Source organism: Polypterus senegalus, chromosome 18, assembly GCF_016835505.1.
Source record: "Polypterus senegalus isolate Bchr_013 chromosome 18, ASM1683550v1, whole genome shotgun sequence".
Taxonomy (NCBI): Eukaryota; Metazoa; Chordata; class Cladistia; order Polypteriformes; family Polypteridae; genus Polypterus; species Polypterus senegalus.
Window position 1 is genome coordinate 9,413,171 of NC_053171.1, and position 12,547 is coordinate 9,425,717.

The following is a 12,547-nucleotide window of genomic DNA, read 5'->3' on the forward strand; positions in this document are numbered from 1 at the left end:
ATAAATAAGAACTAAACCAGACGAGCACAGTGCCTGTGAGCCCAACATCATTTTGTAGTATGTGCTGTAAAATAGAATGGTCAATGGTGTGAAACGCTGCACTTCATTCTACATAACTAGCATAACAAAAGAAACACATTTAAAAAATAGGTAAAAACAACTAAAGGGTTACATTAAATGAAAATACACTGGAGACTGGGTTGAAACCTTGGCTGAACAATAATTACTGCAAGTGTACAGCTCTTTTCACGGGTTAACTGGCACACTTGCCTTAATGAGTTGATTTCTGTGTAGAGGTGTGGAGAGTGCATGCCTTCAGCTGGGGTAAAAAGGAAAGGGGCAGGTAAGAAATGAGAAAAAGAAATTGAGAAAAAAAGAAACCGAGAAGCGAGCAATAAGTTCCAGCTCAAGACAGGTGAGAGCTGATTAGGATGGCTAGAGCGCTACGAGGGGCTCTGGTAGAAGCGAGTGAGAGAATGTAAGGGCAGAGAGCAAAATCAGCTCGGAGGAGTTGTCCAGATCTGCTGCCGAATAAGTAAGGGAATAGTAAAGGCAGAAGGTAGCTCTCGTAGATTACATAGTTCTTTTTTTCTTTTACCAATAATAACTTTTAATATTAATGAGTATGCACTTGCACTAATGGATCTTAAATATCACTAATATTCATATATTATATGATTTTATGAGATTCAAATTATTTTTAGTATTGTTTATATTTAGTTTATGTGTTATCTGCAAGTTTCCATGATATTTTGACAAGCTCCAAAAATATTCCTATTTATTTATTCATGGCCAACTCATGAATAACCAAAAAAAGGAACGTCATATTCACAAATTGTTAAAGCTGGCTGGCGCTTGCACCCTTAGCCCTAAAAAAGACACTTGGAGTCTAAGGAGAGGCAGCAGAATCGAGATTTATTGTACGGCACACATACAGACTCACTTCTGATGAGAAGAGCGAGCAGTCATACATTTATTACAGTTCTTACCACACAAGACATTATTCATCCTCATCTGACTCCTAACATTCTCCTGCTCTAGTACTGCCCCTAATTGATTCCACCATTATTTCTCAGCTGAGGGGGTGTCAAACCCCTATCTGTCCATCATGTCTGTCTGACAAGGCCTATCCTTACTTCCTACTAGTTTGGTGCTTGCTGCCATTATTAACAGCCAAAAAGTTAACGAGGAGCCCATCTTTTTCCAGCTTTCCTGCACATCTAACCTTTGGCTTATGAACTATTGGTGGTTTCTAGCTCACACAGAATACAGTGATCCCTCGCTATATCGCGCTTCGACTTTCGCGGCTTCACTCTATAGCGGATTTTAAATGTAAGCATATCTAAATATATATCACGGATTTTTCGCTGGTTCGCAGATTTCTGTGGACAATGGGTCTTTTAATTTATGCTACATGCTTCCTCAGTTTGTTTGCCCAGTTGATTTCATACAAGGGACGCTATTGGCGGATGGCTGAGAAGCTACCTAATCAGAGCACGTATTATATATTAAATAAAACTCCTCAATGATATACGATATGCTTCCTGCGCGGTGCTTTACACATTTCAAAGCTCTAACAGCCCGTATTGATTTTTGATTGTTTGCTTTTCTCTGCGCCTGACGGAGGGGGTGTGAGCAGAGGGGCTGTTTGCACAGAGGCTGTTTGCTTAGAAGATACGGGCGCTCCTCTAAAAAATGCTGAAAAGACTACCTTCACATTGATCCCTTCATTGCGGCGGCTTTATCGTGGTGCTCATACTTAAAAGCCCAACAGCCCTATTGATTTTTGCTTGTTTACTTTACTCTCTCTCTCTCTGACATTCTCCGCTCCTGACGCGCACCTTGAAGAGGAAGATATGTTTGCATTCTTTTAATGGTGAGAAAGAACTGTCATCTCTCTCTTGTCATGGAGCACAGTTTAAAATTTTGACTAAAGGGTGTTATTTCATGTCTAGAGGGCTCTAATAATGTTAAAAAAAAACGTATTTAGAAAGTCGTAAACAGGTTTTCTATGCTCTAACTCGAAAATATTTATAAATAAAGATTTATAAATAAAGAATCCTACTTCGTGGAAATTCATTTATCTGTCTGGAGCGGATTAACCACGATAAACAAGGGTTTACTGTATAACTGTGCAGAGAATATTTATAAACAGTGTGGGAGAGTTTCTAAGGGCTTAAAATATATAAAAATAATCATACAAACATATGGTTTCTACTTTGCGGATTTTCACCAATCGCGGGGGGTTCTGGAACGCAACCCCCGCAATCGAGGAGGGATTACTGTGATAAAAAAATAACTAAGCATAAGTCTTTTTAATCCTAACTCTTACATCTTAATGCTTAATGAAATATAGTATTTACTTTTCTCATGTGCTTATAATACTTTTCTAATACGTAGAGATTACCAATTTCAAGAATAGATTTTTCTATATTTTCTGGAGAGGTAGCTGTAAATATAAAATTCATACTTAACAAAAACTATTTAAAATAAAAAGATCCTAACAGTGTTTGTTCGTTAATGTTATTTCTACCATATGGAGAGTTGATAGTGGAAAGGAGGAAAACAAAAAAAAGTTTACCACTTTTACATTTTTAATTTTTTTTAAACAATAAAGAAGTGCATTTGCCCCTCACTAACCATAAACATGAGGCTAGTTATCGTGTTGATGTGAAATGAAATTGGAAAGGTAAACCAGGTGGAATGTGTCAAAAGTAAACCTCATGAATAATTTAAAGAGTAATCATTTAAACTAAAATTAACCACAATATAAAAATAAATAGAAGAAAGCTAAATATTGACAACAACGGTAGAAATTTAAATAAAACAAACTGTAACCTTCTGCTTTTGTACATTTTACAGAGGAAAACCCAGACATGCTGTACTCTGAGTTGGTGGATCCTCCTAAGGGCAGAAACAAAGGTGAGTGTCACCACTTGGCAATGTTCTACATAAACCGCTGATTTTCACAGCTTTCTTATTTCTTTTTTAAACAGGCCTGCCTCTTATCAACAGCAGCCCTGCAGGGTTGAATTCTGATGTTAACATCCATCAAGGTTTTTATTGTCCTTATTAATTTATCAGTCACTGTACCTTCACTATACTGAGCCTTTTCCTTCATCGCAGTGCTCCATTTGTATTCTGCTCATTCTTACATCCAAGTCTAAAGACAGAAAAAGTAGGAAAACCTTTAACAATAATGACTGCATGCCAAAACCAAAAGCTAAAAACATCCAAAAACGTTTAAATCGTGTATTCAAAGGAACTCAAACCAAAGCAAAAACTAAGACGCGTAATGATTATTTTTGTCTTAAACTTAAGTAAAACTGAAAAACAAATGCAAATAAAAATGCATAATATTTACCATTAATAAAGTAGTGTCTGTTGTTAATTGTTTTAAATCACAAGAAAGAAAACTTCAGAAGATACAAAAACCCAATGCATTTGTAATTACATGCAAGTAAGCTCTTATAATATTGCATAACATGTTATGTTGAAAGGTAAAGTTGAAAATTTTGCACCTAGTACAACCCAAATGATAAAAATAATGAACTGTCTATCCTTCCATCCATTCATGATCCAACCCGCTATATCCTAACTACAGGGTCACGGGGGTCTGCTGGTGCCAATCCCAGCCAACACAGGGCGCAAGGCAGGAAACAAACCCCGGGCAGGGCGCCAGCCCACCGCACGGCATGAACTGTCTATTTCTGCTTATATATTATAGGCCTATGAGACAGTTAAAACCTTCTGATGCCTTACTGGTCCAGAACCCTGTTTTGTTACTCTTGGCAAACACTCATTTATTGGTGTGACTTCTAATCTTAGCGGTTGCAATCGTATGTGTTTATGTGAAACTCCATCTGGCTCAACTCACATCACTCTGTGGTGGGCTGGTGTCCTGTCCAGCTGTTGTTCCTGCCTTGTGCCCAATGATTGCTGGGATAGGCTTCTGCCACCCTCTGGCCCTGCTTTGGTTTAGAAAATGGATGTTCAGTTGGATGGATGTTCAGTCACTGTTTTGTTCCCTGTAATGTAGCTTATGTAGCTGTTACTTTGAATGTAGCTCATCGTGTTTCCTTGTAGACTGTGATATATTTTTTACACATAGCTATTCTAGATTTTCACTTTAAAGTACATCTAAAAGACAAAAAAGAGAAAAAGTTATTGTACCAAGAGGATAGAAAAGGTACACAACACAGACAAAGTAGAAAGAGACCAGTAGACATATATATGTTGTAATAACCATGCCAAAGTCGATACCAGAAAGCAAGAGAAACCTAGCACCAAAGGCAGAAATGAAATCTTAAATTCAAATCCAAAGTATTGTACATGCAACTCATGATTGGTTTTGATTGTATCCGCAGTCTCAAACAATCTGGAAAGATCTAATACTGACTTTTATACCAGTTGACTTGTGATGTCACATGTCATATAATTCCTGGCATCCCTGGCAATGTGGAAGAAGCCACAAACAAATAAAACACAAAAGTAGTTTTCTGACTACAGAATGGTTTGATGATTATGGCTGGTCGCATATTCTATGTGTCAATTTAATATATTTTAATTCATCAAGCTTATAGTAGAACGCTGTGTTTTGTCTTCCCTCTTTATCGTGGAGAAGAGCAATTCATTTAAAAACATGCTGAATATTTTTTGTGAAAAGACACATAAAGATGCACCATTTAGTGATTTTTAACAGAAAATGCACAACACAAGAAGCCTGGCCCCTGCCATTCCCTAAAAGCCAATCTTTCCTGTTTCTTGTAGATGAGGAATGTTCTCACCTATCACCTCCATTTCCATTGCATCTTTAGGTTTGCAACTGCCACAAAAGTCAAAACTGGCAAAATAGGCAACGTCACACATGAACAGCATAATGCATGTCATACAGCCCATAGGACCATTTTACTGCTCAAATATTGATTTTTGATGGCTCATTAGACTTAAGAGATTCTCATTTATGATTCATTTAAGAATCAACTTTGTCACTGAGGTTTCTCCTAAAGTTCCTTAGCAGAAAGAGCTTTAGAGAGAAAGAAGACATACGGTAAAATAAGTCAAAATGGAATATTTGGATTGAAAAGCATGCTATGTTTTGTGAGATCTCTTTCTAGTCTTATTATTGGACTGATGTCTTTATCCAAGGTGACTTACAACATTTGAGATATGATTGGTTACATTGCTTTTGTATTCCCAGTTGAAGCACAGGTAGATTAAGTGACGTGCTTATGGTCACACAGTGGTGTTCCTCATGGGATTTGAACCCACAACCTCAGGGTTTGACATCCAAAGTCTTAACCACTATGCCACACTATTTGCCTTTTCTTCTAGAATGAGTTTGATCTAATTGTAGCACAGCAATATGAATTAGAACAACTAATAGTATTAATCAGTAGCAAGAGCTACAGCATTGTCGTCATAGTAAAGTGTTTTATTGCGACAAACAACTCTCTGTATATTTCACCTAAAATTACAGAGTACACTTTTAATTGCAAAAAAATGTCAAGACACTACTTGGAAAATATGATCCCATTGTGTGACTTTGCCGAGATCTCTTCTGGAACTCAAGAAGAGACAGACACTTGTGAGAATACTGCCGTTATTTTATTTCTGCAGAAAAATCTAAGGAGCAGGAGAGAAAATAACACTTCTCCATTGTGTTTCTTTCTGATCTCATTATTCTCTAGGAAAAACCAAAAAGATAGAAATAGATCTGTTTTCTCATTTTTCAATCCTATGGGACAGCTTAACAAAATGTCTACACTTGATTGAAAATAACCTAAATGGATTTAAACACAAAAAGGCAAACAATGAACTGCAGAATTAATTATGAATTGAAAATTTACATCAGCTCTCAAAAGCATATGGATAGCAGTGAATTTAGTTTGAACGAGTTATAACAAGTTCTTACAGTTCACTCAATAGTTTTGTTTAAGTTTTGTGATTATCAATGCAGAATGTTTCTGTAAATTGGACAAGGCCTAAAATAAAGAAGCTGCCATCCATCCAAGTGGAGGAGGAAACAGTTGAGTGTAGTTGACACCAGACGGCCATGTGCCCACCTGCTTGACAGATCCTGTTTTCTACCACCAGCTAACCTTGGAGGCTATAAAGCAATGCTGGAGTTTAAATGCTAGGTGGGTCTCCATCTGATGGTAGTTGATGATCAAATAGCTTCCTGAATCATTAATGATGCAGTAGCATATAAAGTATGTTTAGAAATGTTTTGCTTAATTTCTGGCTGGGCTATGTCTCATAAATGTCTATGTGATTTAAGTACAACCACAGAAATTTAATGGCTGCTCACCAACATATTTCTAGACTCAAAAAAATAAAAAAAAAAGCAACAGGGGTTGCAGACATTTTACACGTAATTCAGAAAATCTACACCTTACCTTGTATGAAGGTTCATGAGTGAACGTTATTGATTTAGGAGATTAACAGGTCACCCCAAGGGGTGGTCAACTCAGGAATTTTCAGACATCATATGAGTAAAAGTGGCTGGCTGATTATCTGCCAAGGGCAGGAGAACCTAATGAAGTGACCACTCAGTATTTACAGTAGTCTAATTACGCATTGTGACACCTAGAGTTTTATTATACCTTATCTATGATATAGTCCATGAAATCTAACACTATAAATTTGGTGTTTCCAGCCTACTTTCATACTTAGTTTTTGATATGAACTATAAAGTGGCTATTTTTGGTATTATTATTTTTTAGGTGATTCTGCCTTAGAGTTCAACGTTGATGTTGTTTATTCAAATCTTGTAAAAGGGAAATTAATGAAGAAGCGAGGTGGGTCTACTTCAATTCAACAGCTTAATAAGCTGATTTACTTTTTCAAGATTTCCTGTAAAATATTACTCTTTTGTAATTACCCATTTCTTCTTCTTCTTTCAGCTGCTTCCGTTAGGGGTTGCCACAGTGGATTATTTTTTTCTATATCCTTCTGTCCTCTACATCTTGCTCTGTGACACCCATCACCTGCATGTTCTCTCTCAACACATCCATAAACCTTCTCTTAGGCCTTCCTCTTTTCCTCTTGCCTGGCAGCTCTATCTTTAGTATCATTCTCCAGCTAACTCTCTCCCCTTGCCAATCATACTGCCAATATTCAAAGTTCTGTAATTATCCATTTAATGTGTGCAAATGTGATTCTGTGTGATTTTCTGTTCATTAATTATGTTTGTAACTCCTTAATAACATTAACGTTTTTGCCTGTAAACACATTATTCTGATTGTTTTTACCTTGATAGAGAAAATGCCTGAAGAGTCCACAGGAGTCCTGTACTCTGATATCAAATTGAAGAATTCCACAGGTGAGACAGAGTGGGTGGGGACACTGCCATGTAGAGGTCTAAAAAACCCAGCTAAGATTCACACCACCTGTTGACAGTGATTTTTTTTTTTTTTTTTTTGGTGAGGACCCCAGGAACGCCCCAGCCTTGGTCCGATTCACACACACTCATTCACATAGACAAAGAAGCACACGGAAATAAAACAGAAATTCACCAATATATTAAATAATAATAAATTAAATCTCACTACACAAACCAAAACAATCCCACCCCAGTTCCCTTTCTGTCGGATACACAATAAACACGAATTTATCAACAACAAACAACTAACAAAAACAAAACACGATGTAGTCCATAACAAAATCCATAGGAAACGGCAACCAATGTAGTGAAATGATAGAGAATGGATAATCCAGAGATTAGCTCGCTGTAAATCAATGTAAAGAACGGTCCTACCGGTATATCCTGATGATGAGGAATGATGGGATCAGGAGCGCTCCATCTCTGAAGGTCGATGATCAATCCAATTCAGTCCTCATGCAGCAGGCAGACACCAGACAGGTCATACACATGAACAGAAGATAAACCAGGACAAGAACAATAATCCAAAGGCAATGAACAAGAAGACAAAACAGACGGGCAATTCTAGACACAGAACAACCCTTTTCTCTATATAACTGGCTTCCTTTAAAATCTCTTGCTGGCCTTCTTGTCCCCAGCAGTCCCTGCACCCTTAGCAGGTGTCCAATCAAAGCAACTGCAGGGACTCATGGGAGGTGATTTTTTTGTTCCCCAGCCAAATAAGACCAAAATTCTAATGTACTGATATACAAAAGGCAAATGGCTACTTTACGACATATGGCATTCAGATGTTACTCTAGTCATATGAAAAGACTTTGACAAAATACAGCAAAATAACCCCTTGACACCATTCCAGTTCTTGGTTTATCATTAACAAGACTGACTTTGTCATTCTGAATTAGCATGCATTCAATAATGTGATATATTTAAAACTATATAGCATCATGTATTTGTGTTCCTCCATCATTATTTATCTGTTCACAACCACTAAATCACCATTAGCTGGATATTTCTTGGGCAATAGTCCTCTCTCAATAAGCATTTTCATATGAAAACATCAGCACAACATATAATCCTTATAGCTTCAAGACAACTCAAAAGTCAGAAGTTGATGAAAGAAGAGTTCTAGATAAAGCTTAGACAATGTCCTCATCTGTTTATGCTGACCTTTATATAAATGAAACAAGATATTTAAGAAAATCAATTATTTCACTGTTGTTTAGTTATTTTGTAAAACTGACAATTTGGAATATACCTATAAATTCTGGTAATTGTCCTTGTAAGTGTAGGACAAAATGGTTGAGTACTGTTAGCAGCAGCCACAGCTGCTGTTATCTACCAACTTGTGGAAAATAAGCTTTTAACAGCCTTCCAAATCAGTCAAATGCTAAAGAACAATTAAAATACATAAATAATGTGAAGGCAAACTTGACCATTGCTGCTGAACAACATATTTTCTTTTACAGTGAGACACAACTCCACAGTCGGTGGTCACAGGGCTTTTCCATACCTTTCAGTATCTCTGCTCCTTCACTGTGAGGAGACTTTCATGAGTGAATGCTGTCCACCTGAGAAGTCATCCAGTTGTCCCAGTCTGTGTGATGAACAAAATTCCAGTATACGAGTATTCATAGAATGATTAACTCAGGAATTTGTCAAACTGTGTATGTGAAAGAGGTTAGCCGATGAGATGACCTAATGAAGCTGCAGTTCAGGGTATTCATGCGTACCTCTCTGTGTGGCCACATTACACACTGGTGATGAGCACAACATCATACCAGCCTTCAATAACACAGCCAGTGAACTCTGAAACAGTGATCTATACTAATAAAAGGCCAAGCCCTCACTGGCTGACTCACTCATCACTAATTCTCCAACTTCCCGTGTAGGTAGAAGGCTGAAATTTGGCAGGATCATTCCTTACAGCTTACTTACAAAAGTTAGGCAGGTTTCATTTCGAAATTCTACGTGTAACGGTCATAAAGGTTGACAACGTTTGCCATGTTGAACCTTCTTATTTATGGCCCCATCTTCACGAAATTTGGTAGGCGGCTTCCCTGCGCTAACTGAAACCGATGTATGTACTTATTTCGGTGGTATGATGCCACTGTTGGCCGCCATATTGAACTTTCCAATGGTCTTTGTTACTTATAGGCCCATCTTTAAAAAATTTGGTCCCCCATCCCAACGCCTCCCACGTTGTTGGCTGCCTGCCTATATAAGGCCATCCGTCGCTCCATTCCCTTCCTTGCTTCGCCGCGGGATTCACGTCTCCCTGCTGATAACTGCAGCCTTTTTATTTAATCCACAGCTTCTCCGCTGTTTTATTGTTCATTTATTACGATTATAGTTATTGTTTAGGTATTTTAGACTTACTTTACATTGTTCAGGTACCCATTTCCTTTATCGTTCCAACCGTACCCCCATTAACATGTCTATCGAGGTGATCACCATCGATCAAAGAACTGTCACTTACCGAGTGGTTTCCATGCCCGGAGATGGCACCTGCCTTTTCCATTATCTTTGTTACATATTGCACGGCCATATCAGGCTCACTCTTGATATCCGGAGGAACATTGTGTCTTATGTATTGAATGACTGGGGCAGATTCAAGGTGTGGACTGATGACGTACAGGAGATAATTATACTACACAGGAGCACTAGAAGAGTGACATGCTTAAGCCTTTCACCTGTGGTCCTGCATGTGAGTTGATGGCTGCCGCTGAATTGTTCAGTTGTCGCTTTCAAGTGTACCGAAATGGCCAAAAATTTACACCTGTCAACAACTGCCAATGCCTCTTAAACATCTTAGATTGACAGGTGACAATTTTAGTAGTGGACACTTTGATGTTTATGAATGTTTAAACTCTCAAAAGCTGGATGTGAAGTTATCGATGAAACCGGTTGTATGCTTACAACGATTGACAGATGCCGAATGTCACTTCAACACAAGTCCTGCAAATACTGTCGTAATTGAAACAAACCATGAAACTCAAACTGATTATGACAGCAGCAATCCAAGCTGTGAGATCTGAAACAAGATTACTGTTCACATGGCCAACTGTACGTTGCATGCTCAAGAGTAAGCTCAGCGTACAGCTTGGTCATATTATAACCAGAGGGCCGAACTGACAATGTGGTATACAAAGAAATCCTTAACAAATAATTATTGGTATATTTTCCCTCAGTTTAAAAAGGTTTAATTTTCATCTTAATAAAATTTTTAAGGCAGTACTTCGCCGCTGCAAAGCGCGGGTGTTTTGCTAGTTACTGATAAACACATACATTTTTCAGGTGCCTCCGTGGAAGCTGATCCAAGTTCTCTTTATGCTTCCGTTCCCTCAAGAAAAGACAAGGTAACTGACTTTAGTATTTGGTCAACCATAAAGAACTCCTATTACTTCTTTAACTACTAGAACAGACCAACATTTCACAGGAAAGTGAGGTAGAACTTCTTAGTAATAATCAGTTGGTAGACAACATTAATCTCAGCCGTTGTTTCTGTTTTACAAATATGAGGATAAACAATATGAAGGCTTTTAGACTTTGTGAATTAAACAGAGCTCCAGAACTAAAGTGAGCTCCCACTCTACTTGCTCAATAAACATTAAATCACTCAGTTAAATAACAACTTTCATTCACCACAACAACCCATTTCCTTCTCTTGGTCACGGTGTCTGATATTATCTCTCTCTGTGTTTTGGTTGGCAGAAGTAACACATTGTGGTTTGTGGTGTCGCATCTGCGAAGAAAGCCGCAGTGACCTCAGATGTCTTCAGCTGACACACCTCTGCTTGTCTTCTATTTCTGGTAATCCAAGCTGGTCTGTTGCTATCTGTATGAAGGTCTGGTTTTGTGGTGTTGCTATCATGGTGTATTCAAGCATTCAATATGGAAAAAGGAATAATGCAAAGAACACTGGATGAGCACAGACCTGTTCAAAGGAACACAAGTGATTACGTCTTGAAACTGATGCGCTACTCTAATCCACACACCTTCTATTGAAGATCTCTGCCTATGCAAAGCTAAATATAGTAAATCATCCTGGTGCAGCTATCCAGGTCTTCATTGTCCTTTTCTTATTATATACTGTGGCTAGCTTGAAAATTAAATTCTATTTTCCCGATAATATTCTCCTCCTCCTTAAGAAATGACTTACCAAAGCAAGCTATGAACATTCTGATTTCAAACTTCTCCACAAATTTGACTTTTTTACTGTGATATAGTTAGAAGGCACACAGATAGCCTGTTTAGTATCTGGTGGGTTGCACAAATTCAAAAAGCAAGCTTTTCTTCCAAAGTCTAGGCCTCTAGGCTATCCAAGGCTTCCTTACTAAAAAATAAGCCTTACTCCAATCTCAAGAAAAAGGCTTTTGGCCTACACAAAATCTTAAAATAATTTTCAAAAACAGTAAATAGGATAGGGGAAAGAGAACAAAAAACCCTTTATCTCCTAAGGGTTTTTTGGCATTATTGCTCCTAAATTACATATCCAAACATTAATGGCTATTATTGTGCTCACGTAACAAAGGAGCTGAGAATGGCTGAAGAGTAGTGAGTATAACTCTCCAAATTTTTAAAAGAAAGTCCTGATATGAAGTCCTCTTTAATAGCCTCTCCAAGATTGCTCCTCTTACTGTATCTTTAAATCTCAACTGAAAACATTCCTCTTCTATGAACTTTTGTCTTCTGTATGTAAAGCGACCTTGGGTTTGTGAAAGGCGCTCTATAAATGCAACTTATTATCATTATTATTATTATCAATGGTATTTTTTATTCTGTTTTTGGACTTTGTTTTCTGTTCTCTTATTTTGTTTATAATGTGCCACTCATGTATTCCTGAACTGATGATGACATTAGCCATGCTATGTTGTTACTGCTATTCAGATGTACAAGAAATAACATCTCACATAATTAAAGCCTAAAACTATATTTGTTTCTTTCTTGCAAATACAAAACAAAGAGGCTTTTTCAGTTTTTAAAGTAGGTGGCATGGAGTGAGTAAGACAGCAAGTCTTCCTTTCCCCAGTGAAACTTCCACACTCAGTCCAAGCCTCACGCTCATTACACCTCAGCTGTCATTTGACTACTGTAGCGCTTATAAAGCCATATGATTTCTTACTCAGATTGCCTATGACCTTTGTAAGAGCCATTTGTTAGTTA

The 12,547-nt window shown here is 37.7% G+C and overlaps 1 protein-coding gene across 2 annotated transcripts in view; it reads left to right on the top strand.

Moving 5' to 3' along the window:
* LOC120518957 (Fc receptor-like protein 5) overlaps positions 1 to 12,091 on the top strand; it is a 62,501-nt gene extending 50,410 nt beyond the window's left edge. For both annotated transcript variants that reach the window (XM_039741994.1, XM_039741995.1), the window contains exons 13-17: positions 2,863 to 2,922; positions 6,726 to 6,800; positions 7,262 to 7,324; positions 10,679 to 10,740; positions 11,096 to 12,091. In XM_039741994.1, the coding sequence (XP_039597928.1) occupies positions 2,863 to 2,922; positions 6,726 to 6,800; positions 7,262 to 7,324; positions 10,679 to 10,740; positions 11,096 to 11,101 (266 nt within the window). In that variant the 3' untranslated portion in view covers positions 11,102 to 12,091. The remainder of the gene's footprint in view (positions 1 to 2,862; positions 2,923 to 6,725; positions 6,801 to 7,261; positions 7,325 to 10,678; positions 10,741 to 11,095) is intronic.
* Positions 12,092 to 12,547: the final 456 nt, after the last annotated feature.